Source organism: Echiichthys vipera, assembly GCF_963691815.1.
Source record: "Echiichthys vipera genome assembly, chromosome: 22".
Lineage (NCBI taxonomy): Eukaryota > Metazoa > Chordata > Actinopteri > Perciformes > Trachinidae > Echiichthys > Echiichthys vipera.
The window spans coordinates 21,335,653-21,350,862 of NC_139847.1; the positions used below are offsets into that span (position 1 = coordinate 21,335,653).

General features: G+C 39.0%; 1 protein-coding gene across 2 annotated transcripts in view; it reads left to right on the top strand.

Moving 5' to 3' along the window:
- rap1gds1 (RAP1, GTP-GDP dissociation stimulator 1) overlaps positions 1–15,210 on the top strand; it is a 40,429-nt gene that overhangs the window by 14,909 nt on the left and 10,310 nt on the right. The window contains exons 5-8 of one of the 2 annotated variants that reach the window (XM_083936755.1): positions 1,441–1,587; positions 8,453–8,581; positions 8,964–9,089; positions 10,825–10,968. In XM_083936755.1, the coding sequence (XP_083792881.1) occupies positions 1,441–1,587; positions 8,453–8,581; positions 8,964–9,089; positions 10,825–10,968 (546 nt within the window). The remainder of the gene's footprint in view (positions 1–1,440; positions 1,588–8,452; positions 8,582–8,963; positions 9,090–10,824; positions 10,969–15,210) is intronic. The other variant, XM_083936756.1, reaches the window with a different exon arrangement.

Here is a 15,210-nt window from a genome sequence, read left to right on the forward strand (position 1 = left end):
ACACTGCACCCTGGAGTTCACAGGTTGATAAAGCCAGTTCAACTAAAAAAGGAGGACTTGACACTCATTGGCTGTCTGTAGATACAATGTTGTTCTTTGCAGAGCCCTACAACCAAGAAACTGTTTGACATACTTCAGAGAAAGCGAACCCAACTGTTGCTTTGGTCATACAAGTATTGGATCGGTTGCATAAACAGCTCTGGCACTCCACATTCCTGCAGAGCTGTCATTAGCCACCCTGAGAGGCACAGAGAGTCTACAAAGCACATGTAGACTGGATGGATAAAACAAAACTTGATTCAAAACTTCATTAAAACAATTAACTGATCAAATAACAGTACTCTTTTTCTCAAAGAAATAAACAACTATTAGTGAATTAACTCCAAGTGCAAAATAACATAATAAAAACTACTTGCATGTAAGGAAGGAACCAGTGAATGCCAATGTTGGTCTGGTGGGAGATGAAAGCCCAAACGATAATGGATTTTTTTAGTTGGATACTGAGTATTTGGGCAGTGCAAAATAAACTACATATCATTAGCAAACATGTTTTATTATATAAGTATCCTTGAACTTGGTTATTTGATAATTGCATTTCCGATATGTACTCAGCGGGACGTTTGATAGTTGAATGTAATTCTCTGTGGTGAACAGATGAGGTAATGGTGACTGTGTTTGTGAATGATCACAAACATTTCTGTAATGTAATACATACAATATATGGATACCAAATACATAGTTCTCTGGTTCACTTTCCCCAGGGTCTTATACTCCATGCACATAACGATGTTTAGGTAGATTTAATATTGATTAATACCACAATTCCCATCCTTGTAGGCTGAGATCCCGTTAGCTAATACCTTTGCAATAGCTAAGGACTAGCCTTGAAAGCTAACACATCCTAATACCAGACACTATAACGTCCCCCTGGGCACCTCTTGATTTGTGCGAGTTACTTCAGTATCTGTTTTTCTTTCCAGTGCCATTACAGTGTAACATGAGTTAGCCTCAACAGCAGTGAACAGAACAGAAAGAGACAATATCATGAATATTCAAATATTCTTTCGTTGGATAGGTATTTAATTTTCATTTTTGTTTTTTAATTAAAAAACAAAATTAAATTTGCTATCAATAATGAGAGAGACCAAATCCAACTTAATACTAATGGTCTTTATGGATTTGAATTTAAAAAAAGCCTTTTTCAGGAGGACTAATGTGCCGTTTGCTTTATGTTATACATTTGTTGGACGCAATTATTTTCTATCTACACTTATTTTATTGAGTTGACTGTTTTATATTCTTAGTTTGCATTGATTTGTATGTTTTGTGCTTCTGCTTAACATTATTTTCATATGTATTTTTCAGGTTGTGGTATTTTTTCTTTACTTTTTCTCCCTTTGCTTTGTGGTTGATTTGTGTCCTGGCCTCTTTGTTTTGCAGATGAGGGCAGGAGTGCAGTTGACCTGGCAGAAGGGGCACAGATAGTAGCTGAACACATTAAATCCCTCTACCAAAATACTGAGCCGGAAAATGAGAAGCTCTTGACTGTCTTTTGTGGCATGCTGATGAACTATAGCAATGATAATGGTAATGACCATCTTCCCCAAAGAACAACTGTTAACTAATCTCAACTAATCAGCGGATGTTCTCTTTCTTATACACAGATGATGTCGCATAATGTTTTGTCTTAAGACGGTCTGTTTGACCTGAACATTCTGTGCTTTCCGTTTTTGGAATGACCTCTCTCCTGATCTTTCTACCATGCTGTCTGTTGCTCTTCCAATTTCACCTCTGAGGTAATCTGCAGTTTTTTACGATTTGCTGAGTGAGCTTCCATAGCAGCAGTACCCTTCCCTCCTCTTCTTTGTTCCTGTAAGTTTATATTGTAAATATAGAGCAGGTAGAACAGATTCATTAGCCAGTTCCCACTCCCTGCCTTTAGCCATGCTAGAAAAGTGGCTCTGGGATGGCAGTGTCCGTCTGTCGGTCCACCACTTTGCTCCAGACTGAAACATCGCAACAACTGTTGGGTGGATTGCCATGAAATGTTCGTGCCAAACCACAAAAATATGCTTTAATGAACCACCCAAACCCGACCTGATCTGAGTGAATAGAGCCTTCCCTGCATGGAACATATAATGGAGTGGAGATCATGGATGTATTTAGAGAGCTGGATACAGCGTTCATTGAAGCTAAAAATGTTCAACTACTACATCTAAAAATACCCGGATGACCAGCACTGTTTCTGCACTACTAGGCCCATAGAGAAGGTGCTCTAAAGGCTTCTCCAGACTGAGCCGACTACTTTCAGTTGAGCGCTCCTGCTAACTTAAATCAGGATGAAATTATTTGATCTGGCTCTTTGAGACCTTCCAAATGTTATCGGACTGAATGGATCAAATTTTTACTTTAACACGAGTCGTTTCACTGAGGCTGTGAGTGGAAAATGTATCCACTGATTTACAGACTTCTCGTTTATCATGTGAGTCAATAGGAAAAAGTCTTTCGGGGCCCAATGATATCACATCAGAATCAGATCAGAATCAGAAATGCTCTAATAATCCCAGGGGGAAATTCATTTTGTTGCAAACTCCAGCTATACAGAATCGAATCCCGGCTGGGGCCCTTCTGTGTGGAGTTTGCATGTTCTCCCCATGTCTGTGTCGGTTTTCTCAGGGTTCTCCGGCTTCCTCCCACAGCACCTGCAGGTGTTCGGTTCATTGATGACTCTAAATTGCCCGTAGGTGTGAGTCTGAGTGTGAATGTCTGTTTGTTTGTCTCTATGTGCCCTGTGATAGACTGGCTTCCTGTCCAGGGTGGACCCCGCCTCATGCCCAATGTCAGCTGGGATCAGCTCCAGCCCCCCCGCGGCCCTGATAAGGATATAACTATATATTTATATAAAATATCAAATTTACAATAGTAATATAACATGACTGATACAGAAGTTGTAATTCCACCGTTTGGCCACTATGTCAAGTCTGGTGCACTTGACTCAGTGGTGGAGATATAAGAGATATGATGGAGAACACTCTTACATTTACAAGGTTACACTTACAAGGTTACATTTGAACCTTGGTTCTCTGAGTGAGACCATCTCCCCCCTCTACTACACACTCCACATCTATAGGGAAAGCTGGAGAGATAGTGTTGATAGAGAGTGAAGCTTCTGACACGTCTGCCTTAATCAGCAATATTTTCTAATAGTTTCACACCTGCTGGTTGTTGGTCAACTCGTTCATCACTAACTGGCACACGTTTGCACAATCATTTCTGGTTCCCAGATTTTGTATCCTCTGCCATGAGGCTGACATTTGTGGTTTTAAGTGAAACATCTCTATATGAAGTAAGCACTATTGGATTCACACATTCATGCTCCCTTCAGGGTGAATTGTAAATGCTTTGGGGATTCTCTGCAGCTTTCAGCATCTCACTGACTCTGCATATCTATCTACTGTAGATACTTGTGTTATGTCTCTATCTTCACAATGTATCTGCATGACCTTCTATGGGGGGCATACTGTGACATTTACCCTGAATTTACATGAGCCACTTCTTTTGACAGTTTAAAAGTGAGAGGTGAATTTCCCCTCCACTGTATCCCTGCATACAGATTCTTTCTGGACTTTGCTACAGTTTGTATCTTTGTGACAACTATGCTTGTTGACAGGAGCAAGTATGTGATCTGACAGACTGAGTTCTCATGCCAAGTGTCTTTGGCACTGGACGATGGTTGGATCTGTTTGGCTGAACGATGCCAGGAGTTATGCTTTTGAGTAACAGAATGGATGAGTTGTCTTTTCTGCAGCTTTCAGCATCTCACTGACTCTTCATATCTATCTAATGTTGAGGCAACTCCCCACCTACTAATACTTAATAACCTTGGAAGAATCTCTCAAGAAAGACATGCATATAAGACATATAAGCTAGAGTAGAGCCAGATAGTCCAGTCATTTTAAGCCAGAATAAGGGTCAACATTGAACAAATTGCGACAGAAGCAAACTCAAATGATTTTGTATCCTCAATATGTCCTAAGTAAGGGGTAATTCTAATAATAATATTAATTATTATTATGATTATTGAAGGTCATTTTTATTTATTTTTCCCCCCGCATTGTGAGAATATAGGCGAATGCACATGTTATATTTGGGTCTTTTACAAAACTTTCCCCTATTGGGATTCTTCAGGGCTCTTTTCCCCTAATTAGGACATATTGAGTATAGAAAATCATTTGAGTTTTCTTCTGTTGCAATTTGTTCAACCTTTTTTCATAAAATGACTGAACTAAGACAAATTCTTTATTGAAGCAAAGACAGAAATAGATATGGCAGAGTATTAAAAGTATATTGCTTGCAATTTCTATTTTAACATTTTATTTTTTTTAAACAGAATTGGCTGACTTGTTTTTTTAAAAGGATTGTGATGATCTAGTAAGTTGGTTGTTTTACAGTACTTATAAATGCCATATATGCCCATACGAATGTTTTAATGTTTACGAGTATCTATGAAATATGAGTATCTTGATCTTGAATTACTGTTAATCATTTGTTTTTACATATCATTCAAACTTTAAATGCTTTATATGATGGAATCACATCTCAGTGGTATGATGAACTGGTAGCATTTCTCAGAATGCTCATGCTTTTGCCCTTTCCCTTGTTTTTGTGGTCTTCTCAAGTCAAGTGTACTTGCATCGCCCATTAGCATATACAGTAGAATATCTCAATGCTCACCGGACAGGAAAAACAAATACAAAGTACAGCAGTGGGATTATAATCAAACTACAGGACAAAAAGTGCAATAACATAAGATGTAATGATAAGAACATCATGTAGTGGCCTCTTTATTGTTTTTCTGTCTTTTCGCCACCTGAATTCCATATTCCCATTATTGATGTTCAAATACATGTAGCATCTGTATTTGTGTCATGTTTTACTTCTTCTCTGTTACTTTAAAGTGTAGTGTGCCCCGTTGCTATAAGTTCTATTGACATTTAGTAAAGATCTTTTTGAATATTGCTCAAGTCTTTAACTGGGCATTTTTCTCATCTCTTCTGTTCTGCTCATCTATCCACTCTTTTCTTTCTCCACCATTGATTCATTCACTCTGTTTTTTAAATAAGAACTAAATCTTAATACTTTCTTTTTGCTCTCCAGGCCAGTCTAATAGCTCTACCATTTCTTGTCTTCAGATTTAGAAGGCCTTGGGTGAAATACTATTTAATGCTAGCCTGGCATCACCAGACAGTTCTCAGTTCATTTTCAATTTCAAAGGGGCCTTATCAACGGTGCAAAGAAAAATGCTTCTAGACTTAATCGGTTAGACCTACAACCAATCGCATCAACAAAGCGGTGGTGCTTGCTCAGTGGAAAACAGTGGTGACTGGATTCACAGACTTCATCAAATTACAGCTAAACAGTACATTGTGCAATGTGTTTCTGAAACATTTTTATGAGGAATATGCAAGACGGTAACAGAGTATCTTGTCATATTTGATCAGCGCTGTCTAGTTTGACAGTTTGGTCTGAATTTCATGAGCCTGAAAAACTATTAATATTTTTATTTTAGGTTTTATTGTGATTTCCCAAAATGTACAGTTAAAACCAGAAGTTTACATACACTATGCAAAACGACACATAACACATTTTTTCTCACCATCCGAAGTTAAATCAGACTAAATCTCTCCTGTTTCAGTTCATTTAGAATTACCAAAACTTTTTCATTTTGGTAAATGCCACAATAATGAGTGTGAGATTTTCTTAGAGATTTTCATGTTACTTTCTTTGAGGTCAAAAGTTTACACACAAAAAGTACTATGTCTTTAAACAACATGGGGAAGCCGAGATGATGATGTTATGGCTTTGGAAGCTTCTGATTCTAGTTAACTGACAACATGTGAGTTAATTAAAGGCACACCTGGGGATTTATTTTAAGGCCACACCTCAAACACTCTGCTTTCTTGTTTGAAATCATCGACAAATCAAACGAAATCAGGGAGAGAATTGTGGAACCCCACAAGTCTGGTTCATCCTTGGGCGCAATTTCCAGATGCTTGAAGGTGCCACGTTCATCTGTTCAAACAATTATAGACAAGTATAAACATCATGGGAACGTCCAGCCATCACACCGCTCAGGAAGATGACGGGCTATGTGTCCCAGATATGAACGTGTTTTGGTCCGAAAGCTGCGAATCAACCCCAGAACAAAAGCTAAAGAGCTTGTGAAGAAGCTGGCTGAAGCTAGTAAGAGTCCTGCAACGACATGGGCTGAAAGGCTACTCAGCAAGAAAGAAGCCGTTACTCCTGAAGAAACATAAAAAAAAGCCAGATTACAGTTTGCAAAAAGACACCAAGGCAAGGATTTCAACTTCTGGAGACCTTGTCCTATGGTCTGATGAAACTAAAGTGGAGCTGTTGGGCCATAATGACCACCGTTACATTTGGATGAAAAAGGAGGAAGCTTGTCGACCTGAGAACACCGTACCAACTGTGAAGCATGGAGGTGGTAGCATCATGTTGTGGGGCTGTTTTGCTGCAGCAGGAACTGGAGCTCTTCCTAAAATAGATGGCATCATGAATAAAGAACATTAGGTGGAAATATTAAGGCAACATCTCAAGACAGGAACTTCAGCGTGGAAGTTAAAACTTGGGCGCAAATGGGTCTTCCAAATGTACAATGACCCTAAGCACACTGCCAAAATAGTTAAAGTGGCTTGAGGACAACAAAATCAATGTCTTGGAGTGGCCATCACAAAGCCCTGATCTGAATCCCATCAAACATTTGTGGGCAGATTTGAAGAGGCGTGTGCGAACAAGGAAACCGACAAACCTGGCTCCATTACACCAGTTCTGTCAGAGGAATGGGCCAGAATTCCAGCAGAGTACTGTCAGAAGCTTGTGGAAGGTTACCAAAAACGTTTGACCCAAGTTATACAGTTCAAGGGCAATGCTACTAAATACTAAGGTAATTGTATGTAAACTTATGACCTTGAAGAAAGTAATAAAACATTATCTAAAATATACTCTCTCTCATTATTGTGGCATTTAGCAAAATGAAATAATTTTGATAATCCCAACTGACCTGAAACAGAAGAGGTTTAGTCTGGCTTAACTTCAGACAGTGAGAAAAAGAGTTATGTGTCTTTTTGCACAGTGTGTATGTAAACTTCTGGTTTCAACTGTACCTAAGGGAGGAAGGCTTTTGGTGACTTAATAATTACAGTGTGAATGCACAGTTTAAGTGCGCCTACTGTATGTCATTTCTGGCTTTACAAATAGCAATGATGTGTGGAAATGTTTAATGCCAAACACAGTAGCAGTAGCACTAGAAAACAAGCAGACACACTGGCATCTGTTACACACGAACATCTGTTTGCTAACGTTAACCACCATAAGCTAGGGGTTATACCACACTAAGCACATTTTAAACAGCATGATATTTTGCAGCAAATTCACACAAAGTACATCTGCAAATTTTAGCAACATTTTAACTAGGGCTGCCCCCGACCAAGGATTTTCTTGGTCAACCAGTGGTCGTCATTTAGGGTGATTCGTCGACTAAGCCCTCCAGGCTTTTAGGCCCAATACCAGCCACCAGTCACACAGATTTTCACTTAATTTTGAAAAGACACTCCAAATGTTTTTTGTTTTTTCCCTGTGACCAATTGACCAATGAAATTTTGGTCTGCTAATGATATTTTTGGTCGACCAGTGCTTGGTCGTCTATTTGGGGGCAGCCCTATTTTTTAACTTTGGTGACTTTCAGCGTAAATTCACTCACTGCAGTCTTGCGGTGCTCACCTTTGAGGAGTTGGGAAGTCCAAAATGTCTATTGTAGCTTTTTACCTGCCACCATTCACATTTATTTAACCTCCTTTGTCAGGAGTATAAACTTCTCCACATAAGAGGAATGGTTTGCAGAGACAGGAGTCAATGTACAGATACGTCTTGTCAATAAACTGTGTGATCCTCATTGTCATGCTAGCAACCAAGCTAAGCTAACAAACTTGTTTTCCCTCTTCAATAACTTTGATTAATTCGACAGATTAAACAGAGCATTAGAGAGAACACAGCGAGTTTGCCAGAATCATTTTGCTGTACAACTTTCTAGTGTGACCTGATGTGGCTGTAGAAACAAAATCCTTTAGTTTAGTGCATTGACCCAAGGTCTTATTGGTTATTTATATAGCTTTCAATTTTAAGAGGAAAAATGTGTTATTCCTTTTAGAAGTACCATAGTCCCATAATGACATTGTTTTACAACCTTATGTGTGTTTGAAAATTATGTTTGAAAATCAGATTCATACTAATAGTCACTGTTTATTTAAGTAATAGCAAATCCTCTCAAGCATAAATCTAATGATGCACAATTTTCTCTTGAATTCCTCAGCTCTACATCATGTTTAGAACCACAGATCGACTGCCTGCCTTTCTGTATCGTTGTTTTCTGTAGATTCCTTACAAGCTCAGCTGATCAATATGGGTGTGATTCCCACTCTGGTGAAGCTGCTAGGCATCCATTCCCACAACACAGCCCTGACAGAAATGTGTCTAATTGCTTTTGGGAATTTGGCAGAGCTCGGTGAGTATACCTTATTAACTGTTTAACCCAGCTAACAAACCTACCAACCATTCCAAAGTGGTGAAAAGTATCATGAATGTCTCACCCAGATCTATTAACATGTATATGCTGTGAACTACTGTTATATATATCATTCCAAATCTTTATTGTCTTTCTTTAGAATTTTTTTTTTTTCTTTGAATTTTGACTGCCTTTGGAAGCTGTTGACTAATTGTGATTTCATTTGGACTTGGTTTGGGTCACAGTTCCTCCTGCAGGGCCTAGATATACCTTCTCTCCTATGCACTAAACATATCATTAATATAAATGGAATGCATATTATATGTCCATGTAGGGAAGAGGATTTCTTTTCTTTCATCACAAGCCTCTATGGTATTTTCAGAGTCGAGCAAAGAGCAGTTTGCCTCCACCAATATTGCTGAGGAGCTGGTGCGTCTTTTCCAGAAGCAGACAGAGCACGAGAAGAAGGAAATGATCTTTGAGGTTCTGGCTCCACTTGCTGAAAATGGTAATGTGATTTTGCTTTGATCACTTTTTATATCATTATTAATTCCTACAAAAGACATATCCACTCTATGTGAAGTGAAGAAATTTGAACACAATAATGAGGGACTGCAGTGTTCTCTCCATGCCTTTAGATGAAAATCATTTCCATCTACTCTATAAGAGGTAGAGTAAATGATATTATCCTCTCAGTGTGAGTCATGCTTTCCAGGCTAGCTGCTAACTGCACAGTCATGGCAGACAGCTCCTGTGTGTGTGTGTGTGTGTGTGTGTGTGTGTGTGTGTGTGTGTGTGTGTGTGTGTGTGTGTGTGTGTGTGTGTGTGTGTGTGTGTGTGTGTGTGTGTGTGTGTGTGTGTGTGTGTGTGTGTGTGTGTGTGTGTGTGTGTGTGTGTGTGTGTGTGTGTGTGTGTGTGTGTGTGTGTGTGTGTGTGTGTGTGTGTGTGTGTGTGTGTGTGTGTGTGTGTGTGTCTCTCTCTCTCTCTCTCTCTCTCTCTCTCTCTCTCTCTCTCTCTCTCTCTCTCTCTCTCTCTCTCTCTCTCTCTCTCTCTCTCTCTCTCTCTCTCTCTCTCTCTCTCTCTCTCTCTCTCTCTCTCTCTCTCTCTCTCTCTCTTTTATCTATTTATTTATAAATATCATATACATCAGAAATACATACATATTTTAAAATACCTGTGTATCATATTTGAAGTTTTTCCATTTTAAAAGTTGCTGATGATTGTTTCATAGCAAGTCCCCATAGGGTTGATAAAGAGGTCCCACGAGGATCAGTGTTAGGCCTCTGAATATTTACTCTTCAGCTATTAAGTTATTGTCCAGCTGAATATTGCAAAGTCCAGTCTTGTATGCTGTTGTAAATCAGGCCTTCTCCAGGTTACCTTCACATCTCTCTGTTACATTAAAGCTTGTTCTAAGCTCTCAAGAGCACACACCTTTGGTGTTTCTACTCCATTCCATGCCCTAAATGCAACTCTAAGATTCAGATACAGTGCAGAATTAAAAATTAAAATAAACTTACAGTATCATAAGTAAAAGTAAAAGTCAGCAACATGTAAGTGGTCCTTTAATTTTGCAGACAGTCGAGGTGGAGCTTCATATACAGTTGGGTAGGTTCATCTATGACAATGCATCAGATATTGTGAAATGATCATATGTCTTGCATTATAAACCTTAATCTGAAAGTAACTATAGCTGTTTAGCCCTGTCCTAAACATACTGAGTTACTTTTCACCACTTCTGATTGTATGGCTATTCTGCTCATGCTGTTTCCACTACCCTTGAACCACTAATTGATATTTGATGGGGTTTTCAAAGTATGCATAAAGGCAGCTGGATGGAAAACAGTGAAAGCAAAATGTGACTAGGTGCAATGGAAACATACACAATTCACAAGACGAAAAATGGATAACACATCAGATCTGTGTGAATGAGGAGACGTTACCTGTAATCAATACATGAAATAAACAGAAATGCTATATTTGCATATTTCATGTTTTCCACAGTTTGAGGTTTGACTGGAGCTCTTTTAATGATGTAATCCCATTTTACCCTCTTTTTCTGCAATGTTTTTTTTGTACGTTACTGGAGAGTGTGTTTATCTTAATCCACTCAACCGCCTTAAATTTGCATAGTGGTAGTGGACTGTGCCATATGAAACATATATGATGCATATCAAATGATCCGCAATGCAATGCAGCAGTAGAGGTCCATTCTCAATGTCTCATCCTCCTTTCCCTGCCAGATGTGATAAAGCTCCAGCTGGTGGAAGCAGGCTTGGTGGAGTGTCTTCTGGAGGTGGTGGCTCACACTGTAGATGGAGAGAGGGAGGAGGACATCGCCCAGCTCAAGACTGCCTCAGATCTCATGGTTCTCCTGCTGCTGGGAGGTAAACACCTCAGGACATTCACTAGGGGTGTAAGGATTCACAGATACGAATCGGAAACTGTTTTTTAACGTTAAAGATGCTACTACAATGATACATGGAACCGTTGTCTAGCCAAAATGAACCACGAACTGCTGATGGCCCGATTATGAATTTATGTTCAGTTGACTGAAGCTTTGCTGCTTCTACACAGCATCTCCACTGAGCTAAGTCTGTGCCACTCTTGTAAAAGGTAAAAGAACAAGGCTAGACTCAAGTGACTCTCATTGATGAAAGTATAGACCAGCTTTGAGCATTGCTATGGTTGCTTGTGAGGAAGAACAACATGGTCGACACGGTTTACAGCGCAGCATCAAATCTAAAGTTTTGAAGATATATGGATTCTATAAGAAGAAAGGAATACTCGACAAAAAATTGGCAACTTGTAAGCTCTGTGGAACAGCTCTAAAGTCCTGATGAAGAGGAATCTTAAAACTCACCTGGTGAGACGACACAGGGAAAGCTCTACGGGTGACGACGGAACTCTGGGTGCTAGTAATGTTACAGCTAACACAAGCAAGAACACAAAGACAAAAAGTGTTTCCAGACACAACTGGGTGAGGTCTGAGGTCACGCCATCTATAGCCCGTTTTAATGCTCAGGACCTGAGACTTTACAGTGGAGTTAAAGCCCTGTCGTGGGTCACACGGTAACATTAGGTTGTTTGTTCACACAGTAGGCTAAAGTCCCCTATGATACTCGGTAAAACACTTTGCACCGGCCGTTTTATTCATTTCTTATGGAAGAGGTGGCAGTGCCCAAGGTAGCGGCGTGCACCGCTCAAATCGCCTCTCTGCCACTGACCTTCAAAAGCACAGCCAATGAGATAAAAAAAAAGTGTGTGTGACTTTTCCTAGGCAACCAGAGAGCGACATGAAGTCGGCTAGAAAGATGGGGGGAAACTTATTGTTTGTGAGAGCTTCCCGGATTAATGTTGTATCACGATCTGGGAAGAAAACGTAATGATGGAGGTTTAGAAGCAGTCACACCAGGTCTGTGAATAGGCAGTTTACAAGCCCAACGCATAAAGCTTATCATGTGCAGGCCTCTTTAGTCTTTTTGTCTACCTGTGTCATTAACACAATGACATGTTATTCTGATATAATTGTCTTCCATTTTCTTCCCATGCCATAATGTAAGGGAACAAAAAGACTATATGAAATAAATCTTATGTAAGATAAGCAGCATTGACACTTTGAACAACTATTTTAGAATTGGCTTCTTTTAATTCATTATAGAGAATGAATCTTTATTAAACCAATGTTGAGAACTGTATCAGATTGCCTAGAATTGCACAATATCGTTATATATAAACACGTATCCTTCCTTGGCGTATAATTTATAAAGCAAAATTAATGTGTTATTACATTACTATTATTATTATACTGTATTATATGTTACATTAAACGAATATTAACTGTATCTATCAAATCGAATCGTATCGCACCAAATCGATTAAATATCAAATCAAATCGAACGGATTTGTTCCATATTAAAATCTATATAGTATCTTAGCCTATGCATCTAGATATGTATCAGATTGTAAGGGAGAGATGCACACCCCTGCCAATTATACCACAAACTTGCTTGGGTTGATGTGTTGTCATATTCAAATTCCCTCCAAAAACATGAACATAAAAAAAACCTTGTTTTAACAGTAATTTAAACAATGCCTTCAAACTGTTAGATTACTGTTGCAGCACAAATTCTGCAGCCACATGTTCCAGTAACCTACACACACATATGACCATAAATATAAGTGCACACAGGCTTCTGTCCAGCGCTGATGTTGAGTATTAATAATTCAGCCCTTATTTAATATTTTATTGCAGTGGAACAGACCTGAATATGGTGTTATAAATGTACATATTGGACTCTGCTGCTAGTCTTATTAGGCCCATCAGTTCACATGACGGTGTTCATGCTTTTGATTCTTGTATGTTAAAGCAGCGCTACGCCACAGTTAACACATCTAATGAGCAATTAAACAATAATTATTACGCATGGTCCACTGATGCTTAACAAATGGACTGGAAGATGGTGGACAAAATTCTTTCTGTCCTCTTTATTCCTGTGCAGACAGCCATTTGGCCATAATCATATGCCTGGATCAGATAACATGATATTTATGTCAGATTGAGATGATCACTGTGTCAGATAGGGTTCCTGCAGTTTTCTTCACAAGAGGAGAGGGCAGAAGTAGCCTGAAAGGCGAGGCACAGGGCAAAAAAAAAAATTAACAGAGCACTTTCTGCTGCTCGACAAGTTTATAACTCTGAGTACACTGTAATTATTGACTCAGATGACTCAATTAATGACTCTGATGAGTGTATCAACATTTTTATCGACTCCTGTCTTGTCTTCTGTTGATTATGGTGGCAGGACAGCGTTCATGTTCAGACACTCAGACACATAGCCTCTCGGTTGAGGCCCCTTCTCTTGTACTCACCTATGGGAGTCGCCATCTTGTCAGACTTTGCCTCATTTCCTCTTACCAGAAAAGGGCATGTGTGACGTTGGGGGGAGAGAGATATGTCTGTCTGGCTGATGTGTACCTAATGTATACTGAATTAGCAACATTAGCGCCACTGCCCGGTAGCTAGGCTAACACAACACCTTACTAGATATATGGGAGTGAGAATCAATGTTGAGATTTTTTTCGGGGTTATAATGGGATTAATTTCTTTTTATTTCCTGTGTCTCTAGCGGAGATTACACCACACAAGAGTCACGTACAGGCAGCGTTTATGATGTATGATTTAAACTGATATTCAACACAGTACCATGCTCACAGACTGTAAAAGACCGAATACTCCCGCTGCTCCAGATTAGCATCTAGTGTATGTGTCATAGATAGCAGGCTGTATTCAAATCATGGTACAAGTGCGACAATATAATTAGCATAACAGAGCTAACGTTAACACGTTGTGTTCCTAAACCATCTGTTCTTTCAGTTGATCGAAGAGCAAACCATCTCGTCACTTATTGAAACACCACCACACGAATGACCACAGTCCAGGTCGAGATCACAGAGGTAGCATGCTAATGATGCTAATCCTGACAACTAGTCTCTGAGGAGAAGTGAGGGCCAGAGGCTAGCAGTCACTCAAGAGACCACGCCTCTAATTAATTATAAACTTTAACCTCCAATAAAATAAAAACTAGCCACGTACAAAAAAATTCACCCCTTCAGTGTTGTCATGGAGATATGACCTAAACATACAGACTAGAATGTTTTTTTTATACCAGGCCTTAAACAGGTTTAAGACGCTGTGAAAACGGCCTGTTTAACATGGAGGTCAATGAGAAACTGCTCTATTGTGCAAACCAGGGCTGCAGCCATCAAATCATTTTGTAATTGATTGATCGAGTAATTGGATAAAAAAATAGTAATTCAATTTTCAATTCAATTTTATTTATGGTGCCAAATCATAACAAAAGTTATCTCAGGACACTTTACAGAGTAGGTATAGACCACATTCTGACTTATTATTATTATATTATGAATAATTTACTATTTAAACAATTCAAAGTAGTGCATAAAATTCTCTATGACACACGTGTTTAAACAGGTTTAAAGACAAATAGATTACTGTATTTTTCGGATTAAAAGTCGCACTAGAGTATAAGTCGCATTTTTTGGGGAAATTTATTTGATAAAATCCAACACCAAGAATAGACATTTCATCTTGAAAGGCAATTTAAAATAAAAATAGAATAGAGAACAACAGGCTGAATAAGTGTACGTTATATGACGCATAAACAACAAACTGAGAACGTGCCTGGTATGTTAACGTAACATATTACGGTAAGAGTCATTCACAGAACTATAACATATAGAACATGCTTTACGTTTACCAAACAATCTGTCACTCCTAATCACTAAATCCAATGAACTCTTCTTCCTCTGTGTCACTTCTGAACAACTCTGCCAACTCATAGGTACGGAAGTAGCAGGTAGCATCTTTTTTTTCAGAATGCACTTCTGCCATGTCCCACCCCCGCCGAATTTTGATTGGTTGACGTGTGTGTGTGACGATTGCTGATATAAGCCTAGTCTCTTACGTGACTGAGATAAATAATAGCCCAGGCTATTATTTTATATTTTACGGTAATGTGTTAATAATTTCACACATAAGTCGCTCCAGAGTATAAGTTGCACCCCCGGCCAAACTATGAAAAAAACTGCGACTCCGAAAAATATGG